General features: G+C 41.8%; 1 protein-coding gene and 1 pseudogene across 2 annotated transcripts in view; both read left to right on the top strand.

Moving 5' to 3' along the window:
• The first annotated feature begins 85 nt into the window (after positions 1-85).
• Positions 86-1,447, top strand: LOC143645797 (uncharacterized; annotated as a pseudogene).
• Positions 1,448-3,672: 2,225 nt separating this feature from the next.
• Positions 3,673-12,755, top strand: part of SLC30A5 (solute carrier family 30 member 5) — a 61,860-nt gene continuing 52,777 nt past the window's right edge. Inside the window, exons 1-4 of one of the 2 annotated variants that reach the window (XM_077117408.1) lie at positions 3,673-4,020; positions 6,311-6,433; positions 7,591-7,657; positions 8,959-9,044. In XM_077117408.1, coding sequence (XP_076973523.1) covers positions 3,926-4,020; positions 6,311-6,433; positions 7,591-7,657; positions 8,959-9,044 — 371 coding nt within the window. In that variant the 5' untranslated portion in view covers positions 3,673-3,925. Of the gene's footprint in view, positions 4,021-4,659; positions 5,007-6,310; positions 6,434-7,590; positions 7,658-8,958; positions 9,045-12,755 lie in introns of those variants that run through there. The other variant, XM_077117406.1, reaches the window with a different exon arrangement.

The following is a 12,755-nucleotide window of genomic DNA, read 5'->3' on the forward strand; positions in this document are numbered from 1 at the left end:
AGAATTAGACTATTGGGGTAGGGTATAAAAAATATCAGCTGTAAAACCTTTCTGCCTTAGAAATAAATCTCCTAGTTCTGTAGAAATGGTTGTGTTAGATGTTCTTTATCATTTAATAATATACTATGGACTAAAAGATATAAGTACTGTATAAAATCAGCTAGTTATCCTAAATTAGCATATCTGTCTTTATTGTGTTTGTCATTAGCCTGAATTTAGAAAGGTCTTTTAAATTGATTTTTTCCTTTTAGAAAGTATTTGAATGTGTTTTGCTTGGTATTTATTCAATAAAGTAGTTAGTGCTGTCTAGTGAACTAGACTCTGTTGCTAAGCCCCAGCAAGCAATCATATTCTAGGTAGGTTTAATCCCAGTAAAATTGCCATATTACACATCTTAATGAAGTTTAAAAGTTAAATGAATTGTAATAAACACTTAAGAAAAAAAAAAAGAATGCCTCAGAATCACAGGAAAGGTTTGTTAAAACATTAATTTCTGAATCCCAGCCCCAGAGTGTCTGATCCAGTAGGCCTGGGATTGGGGATCAAGAATTTGCATTTCTAACAAATCTTAAGTGAGGTTTACAATGGTGATCTGAAGACCACAGTTCTGAACCACTGTTCCAAGACATACATCTAGGAATAAATTTGCTGGGTCTAGGAAGGGTGTTCCTTCCCCCGTGTGCTCTGTGGCAGGCCCAGCTATTTCCACCAGGCGCTGAGGAGCAGGAGCCTGGCATCTGCCCTTGGGGTTTCCCACTAGCCTAAGACAGGGAAGCAATTATGGCCGTTTGCCTGGACTGGAGAGTTGGCTCCTTCTCCTACCAAACTCAAAGACTGTTCTGAGGAGAAGCCCAAGGATTGCTCTAAAGATAAAGGATCTCCAAGGAGTTGCAAGGATCATGGAAGGGATAAAACTCCAAAGAGGCTCAGCGCTTCCTGTGGTAGCAGCAGTACTGCTACCAGGTCTGGCTCCAGCTCGATCTCCAGCTCTGGCTCTAGCACCAGCATGGGCTCAAGCAGTGGTTCCAGCTCCTTAAGGCCTCAGTCCACTGGGGAAGGTACAGCACATCTTCGGCTCCAGCTCCATCAATTCTTTGGGCTCTCCAAGTCCTTCTTGGCACAGACATGACAGTAGGAACCATTCCCACTCCAAATCCAAACCACCCAAAAGAGATGAAAAGGAAAAGAAAAGACAGTGTCCTTCTTTTAAACCCACCAAAATGCACATTAAGAGGCTCGCCTGGAATCCTGGAATGTGAACAAGGATCAGATCGTGGAAATATTTTCTACCTATGGCAAAATTAAATGATTGACATGCCTGTGTAAAAGATGCATCCCCATCTAAACCCAAAGCTATGCCTATGTTGAACTTGAGATTACAGGTGAAGCCAAGAAGGCACTGAAACACAGCAATTCACTGCCACAGCTGTGCTGCCCCACTGCTTAGGCTGTCCTCCCAGGAGAATGCTGCCACCAGCCTCCAAGTGGTGGCACATTTCTCATTCACACAACTGCCCTTCCTCTCGACCCTGTCCAGAGTCCCTCCGCTTCAAGTCCTTTTCCAACCCCTAAGATCAGAACACCTCAAGAAGGGCCTCCCCCTGCATTTGTTGTTGTGAACACACACTCCATACTTCCTCTCTGAAACTGGTAAGCAACTTTAGAGCCAGCTCAGCAACATCACCACAGAGCCACCCACTGCAGTTGTTAGTCCTGGTGGTCTTCAGGTTAACTTTGCACAGCGTTTATTGCTTTTATGGCTCTCATTGTACGATAAGTACTATAAAGTTTCTGTTTTGAGATTTGTAATTCAGTAGCATTTTAGATAATGTTGTATTTGTACTTTGTTGTGTAAAATGAAATAATTGTATTGAATAAACCTAGGATTAAATAGCAAAAAAAAAATTTTTAGTGTCAAGTAATTGTGCATCTTCAACTTTATTAAATATGCCAAATTCCTCTGCAAAAGGATTTTACCAATGTGCTCTCCCACCAGCAGTGAATTAATTCCCTTTCTCTCCATCTTCAACACACTTGATGTCATCAGACTTTCAAAGAACCAAAAACATGTCGTTGTATTTCATTGTGATTTTAATTTGCATTTACCTAATTACCAGAAAGATCCAGCAGCCTTTTGTATGTCTGTGGCCATTCACGTTGGGTTTTGTTTCTGCATTGTATCTTTTACATTCCTTGACATGCAAAGACATGGCTTAAACAATGGGAATTTAATGGCTCACTGTTTTGAGGCTGAGAAAATGTCCAAATCAAGGCATCACCAAGTCGATGCTTTCTCCCCCAAAACCACAATGTTCGGAGTCTGGCTGTCCACAGTCGTTGGTCTTCGGTTTCTCTTTTATGTAGTAAAGCACAAGGAGGCCTCTCCTGGTCTCTCCATTGTCTTCTGGGTTCAGCTGAATTTCAGCTCCTTGCTTCCTGTCCTTTCACTTTCTGTGTCTGAATTTCATTCCAGTTATAAAGGACTCCAGTAATAGGATTAAGATCCATCCTAATTGAAGTAGGTCTCACCTTAACTGAAGTAACCATATCGAAGGTCCTATTTACTGGTTCCAGTCACTAGAGTAACTTTCCAGAAACCTACAACCTCCAGATGGGTCTCTGGGCTGGATAAGTCCTGACACCTAGCCCAGTCTCCCCAGAATATCAGACAGTTCCATCTCTGTACCCCATATTAGTGACAGACCCTTCCAATATCAAAAATTTAGAATTGCCATAGCCCAAACAACCCCAATGAGAGGTATGGAAAGATCAAAGGTGATGGTGGAATTATAAATAGAAGATAGGACTTAACAAATCAATATGAATGCTGAATCATTAAATTGATACCTCTTTTAGTCTCCAGTATCTTAGAGCAGCTAGAAGTAAAAACCTAAAATTGTGGAATTGTAACCCGTGTCAAAGTCTGAAATATGCTCTACAACAAATTGTGGTGCTGTGCTTGGAAACTTACGGCCTTTTTGTATATATATTACCGTTCACAAAAGAAAGAAGGAAAAAAGTTAATTGTGATGATAAAAAAGTATTTAAACCCTTTAGCCTCCTGTACTCTAGAGCAGCTAGAAAGAAAAATATGAGAGGATCCTATGGTAGCCCATGACAAACTCTGGGATCTGTCCTGTAACCACTTTTTGAAGAATGCTTTGAAAGCTATTGCTTTTTTATTTCTTTGCTTTGTATATATGTTATATTATGCAACAAAAAAACAAAGTTAAAAAAAGATATGGGTAGGTATTTGTGGGGTGTCTCTCACACTTTTAAGATTTCGGTGCAAACTATGGATCTTTTAACCAGAAAAAGATTCATCACACTCACACAAATTTCGAGGCAGAGGGTATGTCCGAAACCTCAGATTAAGAATCGCTACCCCGGAGGTTTAGATTTGTGATTATCTCGGTTTAATCACACATTGCATTTTATCTTCCCACTCTTCCGCTCTACGAACCCGCCGTACCCCTGACGACCCACAGGTGGCGGTGAAGGCGCGTGCAAGTGCGCAGCCGCGCCAGTAGGAGGACCCCGATGGGGGCGGGGTTTGATCCGTCACCTGCGGAGGGAGGAGCTAAAGAAGCGCCAGGGCAGGCGAGTGCACGTGATGCGCAGGCGCAGGGCTGGCGGCCGCTGGGGCAGCGAGGGCTGCTGGGCCAGATGACGTGGCCTGGCGGCGTCCGCGAGCGTGCGGCCTCCCGGGAGCCCGGCGCCGCCGGATCTGCCCGCGGCTTACCCCGGACCCCCGTGTGAGTGGGAGCAGGAGCCGGGGGCAGCGACGGCCGCGGCCCGGACCTGTGGAGACCCGACGGGGTCGGTGCCATGGGGGAGTGACGCTGCTGCGCTGGCTGCTCGCGGCCGCGGCGAGTCATGAGGAGGCCCCGCGGCGGGGATAGCGGCGGAGGCTCGTAGCCCGGGGATGGAGGAGAAATACTGCGGGGACGTCCTAGCCGGCCCCGGCGGCGGCGGCGGCGGCGGCGGCGGCCTCGGGCCGGTGGACGCGCCCAGCGCTCGGTAAGGAAGCAGCCCACCTCCCTCTGCAGGGTCGCCGGCCGTCTGCCGGCCCGGGCCCCTCGGGTTCTCACGCCGGGCCTCCGAGCCCTCCGCCCTGCGCCCTCCGCCTTCCGCCCTGCGCCCTCCGAGCCCTCCGCCCTGCGCCCTCCGCCTTCCGCCCTGCGCCCTCCGAGCCCTCCGCCCTGCGCCCTCCGCCCTCCGAGCCCTCCGCCCTCCGAGCCCTCCGCCCTGCGCCCTCCGAGCCCTCCGCCCTCCGCCCTCCGAGCCCTCCGCCCTCCGCCCTCCGAGCCCTCCGGCCTCCGCCCTGCGCCCTCCGAGCCCTCCGGCCTCCGCCCTCCGCCCTGTGCCCTCCGAGCCCTGCGCCCTCCGCCCTGTGCCCTCCGCCCTCCGCCCTGTGCCCTATGCCCTGCGCCCTCCGAGCCCTGCGCCCTCCGCCCTGCGCCCTCCGAGCCCTGCGCCCTCCGCCCTCCGCCCTGCGCCCTCCGAGCCCTGCGCCCTCCGCCCTGCGCCCTCCGAGCCCTGCGCCCTCCGCCCTCCGCCCTGCGCCCTCCGAGCCCTCCAGCCTCCGCCGTTCTGTCTCCAGGCGCCTCGGGGTCCGGGCAGACGGTTGACTGCGGTCCCCCGTCCCGTCCGTGTGCAGTTTCTCGGCTCTCCGAGAAGCGCTTCTGTGTGCTGGCTGCTCCTGGGTGAGGAGGTGGTGCCGCCCCTTCGCCGCCCCGGCGCGACCCCGCGCCGTAACCGGGGCCGAGATCGCGTCTCTTCGGACGAAGAGACCCAAGTCCAGACTCGAGAACTCGGCCGTTCAGGTCGACTGAGCGCATCCGAAACCCAGCCCCGAGGTCCCGTGTTCTCTAGTTTGGTTTCTTTCATTATGAAATAAGTATGTTTTCGTGGTTACAAAATTCGAGAAGTGCAAACGCCTTTGGGGGAGGGAGGGAAGAGCCCCTTCTGCCCTGCCACGCCGCCCGCGCCCCGGCTCCCGAGAGGTGAGTGTGTCCCGCGGCCTGGCCCGGGCGTGCTGCGGGCGCTCGGCCGCTGGGGCCGGGACTTGTGCTCGTTGCCTTCGTTGTTTGTGTGTCTGCTTTTTTTTTAGTTTTCTAATGTATTTTTAATAGCAGTGAAATACACATAACATCAAAATCCCTTTAACCATTTTAAGTGGACAGTTCTTTGATATTCAATACATGGACATTGTTGTGTAACTTTCACCGTTATCCGTTTCCAGACTGTTTTCGTCATCCCGAACCAAACCGCGTACTCCTTTAGCAATAGCTCCCCATCCCCACCTCCCCCAACCTGGCAGCCATTATTCTACTTTCCATCTCTAAAAATTTGCTTATTCTGAGTATTTCACATCAGAGAAATCATACAGTGATTGTCCCTTTGTGTCCGGGTCATTTCGCTCAACACGATGTCTTTAAGGTTCATCCATGTTATTAGAACATGTATCAGTATGTCGCTTCTGTTTTATGACTGAGTAAAACGTCTGGATCTCTCCAGAGGCCAAATAATAAGCTCCGTGGCTTTGCGGGAGTGGAGGAGGGATGCCTGCCTGGCCGTGCTGGGTGGGAAACTGAGCCCCTGAGTGTTCTGAAGACCTTCTGTGAGCCTCCTCTTCTCTGCTGCACTCGCCCCCACTGCCGGGAATTCCCGGGGCCTCCGGGCCAAGTTGTTTGAAGACTCTTAGGTCCAGTCGTGTCAGCTGCAGACCTCACCACAGTCTCTAAGCAAAGCAGAGGAGGGGCAAACCTGGGTTATTCACCGTCCTTCTGTTTCTGTCTTCCTGTTTGGAGTCTCCCATCCGAACAGGAGACTGAAAGTTCATCACAGGTTGTTTGGTTTCTATTACCGTTCTTAATTGTTTGGAGTAATTGTTAAGACGGGAGTAGAATCATCTTTACTCAGTTATGTTTAAATCAGATCTGATTAAAATCTTTGTAGCTGTATCTATATTTTTAATATATTAAAGTTAAAAAGGAGGTTGCAAAATAGTTGTCAACTTAACCAAGAGCGCCTTTAATTTTAGTTTGTCATCTTTTACTAATAGTCTATATCTATACATATATGTTCATATGTATTGAAAAGAATGTAGAAATTTGTATACCAAAATATTAACAGTTTTTCTCATGTGGGATGGTGCATTGTTTGAAGGTTTTGTGGGCTTTTTTTTTAGTGTTGTTTCATTCTGTTTATGTGTATTTAGGATTTCTATAATCTCTCTTATAAAAAACAGGTTACAGAGTTCTTTGTGATTTCAATGCTAAGACATGTTTCTGAATTTATTTTTTAGATTAATGAAATATATCGTGTTACTATGTTTCGCTAAATTTTTGAAGGCTTTGGGACTGTTTGAATCATATGATCTTCTAAAAGCAGTTCACATTGTTCAGTTCATCTTTATATTAAAACTTGGGTAAGTGTGTGGCTTTTTGTCCCGAATGTTTTTTATTTCTTGGAAAATCCTGTTTCAACTGAATATCTTTAGGAAATTTTACATAAACTATTTTGGTAATTTAGTTCTCCTGATAAGTATATAATAACAAAAAAATAATATCTCAGGTTAAGGGTGCAGAGACTGATAAGAAAGAGAATTGTTATACCCAAATAGCTTGCCAAAACATAGACTTTTACTTTAATTTGTGTTAATGAGATTTTTACAATTTCTCTTACATCTAATTTAATAAGAGAAGTCATTTGGATTTTTGTACCTGGGGCAGCCTTCAGTCTGCTACGGTGTTTCCTATCCTGTAGCCTCTGAAAAACTCTACACTACAGTCATGAGAGAATGAGAGTGAAAAAAGAGCATGTATGTTAGTATTTTTCTGAAAAATGATTCTGATGTCTCATGTCTTGAAAGAGTCTCACGAACCCCAGGGATTCCCAGAACATACCACTGGGTTTCCCGGTCTTCTCGTAGGCACAGAACCTTACCTGAGGCTTGTCTGGGCACAAATAATCCTTATTTTCTAAGTTAAACCATGTTGGGCTGTTCATTGCATGTTCTCTTCACAGTACAGGGTCTTCCTACAATGTGAACATCAGATCTGCATATAGTAAGAAATTCTTTCTAAGTAAGGATTCTCTGGATCCTAAGATTGATAGTGACACCCTTTGTGTTAGCAAACTCTGTTAAAGATTTTTGGGAGTAGTATTTTGGTACCCATGAAAAATGATTCTTGATTCAGAAATTTAAGTAACGTTTGTATACCTTTTTATATAACTGTTTTGGGAATGTGAAATATGGGGACATATTTTATATTTAGTACTTTCGTCACTAAATTTTGGAGAAGATATAAATTATTTCTTTGGTATTATAAGTTATGAAATGTTGAAACATGTTTTGTTTTGTGGCTAGTAAATGGTTCTGAAGGCAATTCCAAAAGAATTCCCAAATGTTGCAGTGGAAGCCTTATTAAAATAAGTATAGTTTCCTAGTATGATTTCTTTGGAGGATTACATACCTTTCAAGTCCTACTACATTTGTTTAAAAAAGTGTCTTTACTTAAAACTATACTGTATTTGATATTGCCTGATATTTATATATTAATATTTCAATATTTACATTAACAGGACTGCATTTTTTATGGTTTTGTTTCAAAAGCCATTTTCTTCTGGGAAAACTATTACCAAACATCAGGTGAGTTTTTTCAGAATCCTTTTTCCCTAGGTTCCATTCAGTGGGCCAGGATACAATGCTCATTCCTTGATTAGGAGTAATTAATGAATGATTTACATGTGCAGCAGAATATTTCCAGAGTTAACTTGCTTTTTTGATTTGAGTACCACCTTTTCAGAATTAAAGCTTCAAGGGTTAAAGTTGAAGCACTTCGAGAGTAAATGCCGAAGCAGTGAAATATGAGACTGTTTAAAAATGCAGAAAAAAGTAGAAAAATTTTAAAGACTGCATATAATTATTTTCTTTAATACAGCCTCCTTATTCTTAAAGATATACAAATCAGACATGGAGACATGCCCAAGAGCCTAGACCAAATGTCACTGGGAGACAGAGTGTAGGGGTTAAGAGTGTATAGCTTTGAGGGGGGCCTCAGTGGCTCAGCAGACAGAGTTCTCACCTGCCATACTGGAGACCGGGGTTCGATTCCCAGTGCCTACCCATGTGGAAAAAAAAAAAAAGAGTATAGCCTTTAGAGTCAAACAGATTCATGGTTTATCTGTCCTACTTAATAATTCTTGCTTTGGGCAAGTTACTTAATATCTCTCTGCCTTAGTTTTCTCATCTGTAAAATGGAGGTATTAGACCTTCTTAATGGAGCTGTGAGGAATAAATGAATTGATACATGTAAAGTTCTTAAAATAGAAGCTGACATATAGTGAGTATGCCATACAAATTAGTCGTCACCCTCGTTGTTATTATTCCTTTGGGTACCTAAGGTTCATAATTTCATGCCAGAAATGTCCAGCATTCGTGTTATCACCTCTTTAGATAGTGGTTGTACTGCACTACATGTTTGTTTTAAACCCCAGCTAAAAACTTTTACCATGATTTTTTGATCAGGATGATAAATTGAAGTACTTTTGTTTTAAAGACCAAGAACACTAAAAAATAGGATTAATATTTTAAACACCATTTTAACTTTTTTCTCTCCCTTTTTCGAATAATTGAGGCCCTGAAAATTCCTGATGGGAAGAAAATTAAAGACTAAAACAATATGTCCCTTGCAAACTAGTGAGAAACTAAAATTGTATTGTGTAGAAAAACATTTTAAGATCTAACATAACGGACTATGGACAATGCAAAATAAACCACTGTCTTGCAAATCTAAATTTAGTCACGGAATCTTCATATTTCAAAATATGTAATTATTTGACCTTTAAAATACATATGTTACCATTGTTATCTTTCCCTGTGTGTTTCATTTTGAGATATTTAACAAAATATATATAACTGAGATTTTTCATTTTTGTTTCCGTTTATAGTGGATCAAAATATTTAAACATGCAGTTGCTGGGTGTATCATTTCACTCCTGTGGTTTTTTGGCCTAACTCTTTGTGGACCACTAAGGTAAATAAAAATGAGTTATTTTGAATATTTGTTTCTATTTCTTCATTTGTAATATTTTCTCCCACTGTATGGTAGGTCAAATACTTTGTGAACTAGTTCTTTGGTGAGTATCACATCAATGTATTTTTCATGATCTGTTGTAGATATTTTAGTAGTTAGAATCCAAAGAGTTTCAGAAATTCTTTAGCATTAATTAACTTTTTTATCATTCATTGGTGTTCTTTTTAGTAGCTGATTTTGAAGCCAAAATGTCTGTAGTGGTAAAATAAAAAAGGAGGAGAGCAAAATTTTTAAAATTTTTTTTGTCTTTTTGCACAGCTCTGCAAGTGCCCTGGTATGCAGAGAAAATGTTTGAAAGGTTTGGTTTTTAAACAGATGTCTTCAGAATAGTGTATAGATCAGATTAAAGATAGGTTGAGATATTACTCTTATTTCATATTCCCCTAAATCTATGTAGAGTAATCTTTTTGCATGAAGGTGCCTGCTCAGGGTTGGGAAATGTACTTCATTTAACAGAATTGTAACATGAAACTATGCTTGTGGATTCTTTTAATACTTCTCTATTAAAGGATTTACTTATTAGGTTAAAGGAAAAGTATATTGCTGTCAGTTAGGAGGGAATATGAGGATAAGAAGTAAGAAGTTAGTTAAGAATACTCTGAAGAGCTCTCACTTGGAATGATGGGGTGGCAGAGTGGAGAGTGATGAGTGAAAAACGCTTTATGAAAATTCCTTTCCCCTCTCCCAACCAATAGAATAGCTTTGGGTTTTGGGTCCCTTTAGTTTATTTGCCCTGTGCTTTGTCACATGCACACTATGCATCATTTCACACATCTCTGTAACAACAGCAGCATCCTGGAGGGGTTGTAAGTCTGGCTGGAATTTCTCACTTTGAGAGGAACTTTTCAATTTATGTTTGAATATGATTGGGTAATGGTGTTGCTTGCCATTCTAATACTTTAAATTTCTTATTCATGAAATTATTTGTTTTCATCCATATGTTGTGTTGTTTTGTTTTGTTTTGTTTTGTTTTACGGCATGTGCTGGGTCTGGAAAACAAACCCAGGTCTCTGGTATGACAGGTGAGAATTCTAATACTGAGCTCCCCTTGCACCGCCCATCCATATGTTTTGTTTTGTTTTTTAGGTTTTTAAAATATTTTTATGGATAAAACAACATACAAACACGAACATTCTTACATTAAAATTCCATTCTTGGTGTAAATCAGTGACTTACAGTATAATCACATAGCTGTATATTCATCAACATGATCATTTCTTAGAACATTTACATCACTCCAGAAAAAGAAATAAAAAGACTCATAGATACCACACCCCTTACGCCTCCTTCTCATTGACTGCTAATATTTCCATCTACCCAATATATTTTAACCTTTGTTCCCCCTATTTTTTTCTTTACCACTTTACCACTCCTTTTCATAGATCATTAGTATTTCAATCTACTCAATTTATTTTAACATTTCTTCCTCCTATTATTTGTTCATTTTTTAAAATTTTTTTATATTTCTCTATTTTTAATCCATATTTTTTACTCATCTGTTCATACCATAGATAAAAGGAGCATCAGACGCAAGGTTTTCACAATCACACAGATTGTGAAAGCTTTATCATTATATAATTATCTTCAAGAGACCTGGCTACTGGAATACAGCTCTACAGTTTTAGGCACTCCCCTCTAGCCTCTCTAACACACCTTAAACTAAAATGGGGTTATCTATGTAATACGTAAGAATAACCTCCAGGATAACCTCTTGACTCTGTAATCTCTCAGCCATTGACACTTTATTTTGTGTCATTTCTCTCTTCCCCCTTTCAGTTGAGATGGTTTTCTCAATCTCTTGATGCTGAGTCCCAGCTCATTCTAGGATTTCTGTCCCATGTTGCCAGGGAGGTTTACATCCCTGGGAGTCATGTCTCTTGTAGAGAGGGGGAGGTCAGTGAGTTTTTTTGCCGTGTTGGCTGAGAGAGATAGGCCACATCTGAGCAACAAAAGAGGTTCTCTTAGGCCTAATTTTAAATACGCTTAGCCTATCCATTGCGGGGATAAGTTTCATATGAACAAACCCCAAGATTGAGGGCTCAGCCTACTGATTTGGTTGTCCCCACTGCTTGCAAGAATATCACGCGTTCTCCAAATGGGAAAGTTGAATTTTCCCCCTTTCTCGCCATTTCCCCAAGGGGTCTTTGCAAATAGTTTTTTATTCACTGTGCAAATCACTCTGGGATTTATTCGGGCATCACACTGGACAAACCTACAAAATCTCATGCCCTATTCAAGGTTCCATGTACTTAAATGGTGTTCAATTAACCTGTCCATATAAATTATATTAGGACATACACTGGTCAATATTGACATTCCTTTGTTCTTCATGCAAAAACATTTTTAAATTAATATATTTAGCCACCAGCATTCATATGTTTTAAATCATCCCTGTGTTTTAGGATAGGGAGGGAATGGGAAAAAATACTTAAATTCTTACTTGGCTCCTCTATTGGTTTATTATGGCTGCCAGAATGCAATATGCCAGAAATAGAATGGCTTTTAAAAAGGGAATTTATTAAATTGAAAGATCACAGTTCTAAGGCTATAAAAATGCCCAAACTAAGGCATGCAGGGAAAGGTATCTTAATTCAAAAAAGGCCAATGGGTCCAGAACACCTCTGTCAACTGGGAAGGCACTTGACTGGCATCTCTTAGGTTCTTTGGCTTCTCGTTTCAAACAGCTTCTCTGGGGGTATTTTCTTCCATCTCCAAAGGTTTCTGGCTGTGTGGCCTCACAAGCTTTTTCCAAAATGGCTCCTACTTAAAGGACTTCTCACCCACCTTGAATGAGTGGAGATACATCTTCGTGGAAATCACCTAATCAAACGGTCCTACCCACAATTGTGTAGGTCACATCTCCAAGGAAATAACTTAATAAAAAACATCCCACCCAACAGTATTGTCAGGATTAAAGAACATGGCTTTTCTGGGGGTACACACAGTTTCAAACCAGCACAGCTCCTGAGTCATGAACCTCCTGCCCTTGCAGCCCTTAACCACACAAGCAGCTCTACCACCACTGCCCACCTCATTCATTTACTAAAATTACCATGTAATTTCTTGATGTGAAGGACTGCTTTGGTATTTCATGCGCTGCCTTATTTTAGATTAGTCTCTTCCTGTTAATATATTTCTTTTCTCAAATTACTGTCTTCCAAATATTAATAAAAGTAATCTCTAATATGTTCCCATTACGAAGTTTTGGTTAAAGAGGAAAAAAAAATTTATGTAACCAGCAGTTGAACATCTGTTTACTATATTTAGTTCATTTTTGCTGTTGATAATATTTTACTACTTTTTAAAGAAATATTTTATGAATATAAAAAAGTAAATATAAATATAAGTGTGTTTAAAGAATAATAAAATGAACAGTCATGTATCCAACACTAAACACCAAAAATAGAATGTTACCAATACCTTTGAAGCCCTGTGCGCCCCTCGATTGTATCACTCACTCCCTCCACCCACCTTTGGATGTAACCAGCCAGCATCATAAGTTTTGTTTTTCATTCTCTTGTTTCTCTTTGTAGTTTCACCATATAGTACATATTTCTTTTAGAAAAAAATGTTCAATTTTGAAAGTTCTTTTGCTTTATAAAAAAGGAGTTATATTACGTGCATTTTTCTGCAATTTTTTTCATGTTATGT

This window comes from Tamandua tetradactyla, chromosome 9 (assembly GCF_023851605.1).
Source record: "Tamandua tetradactyla isolate mTamTet1 chromosome 9, mTamTet1.pri, whole genome shotgun sequence".
Lineage (NCBI taxonomy): Eukaryota > Metazoa > Chordata > Mammalia > Pilosa > Myrmecophagidae > Tamandua > Tamandua tetradactyla.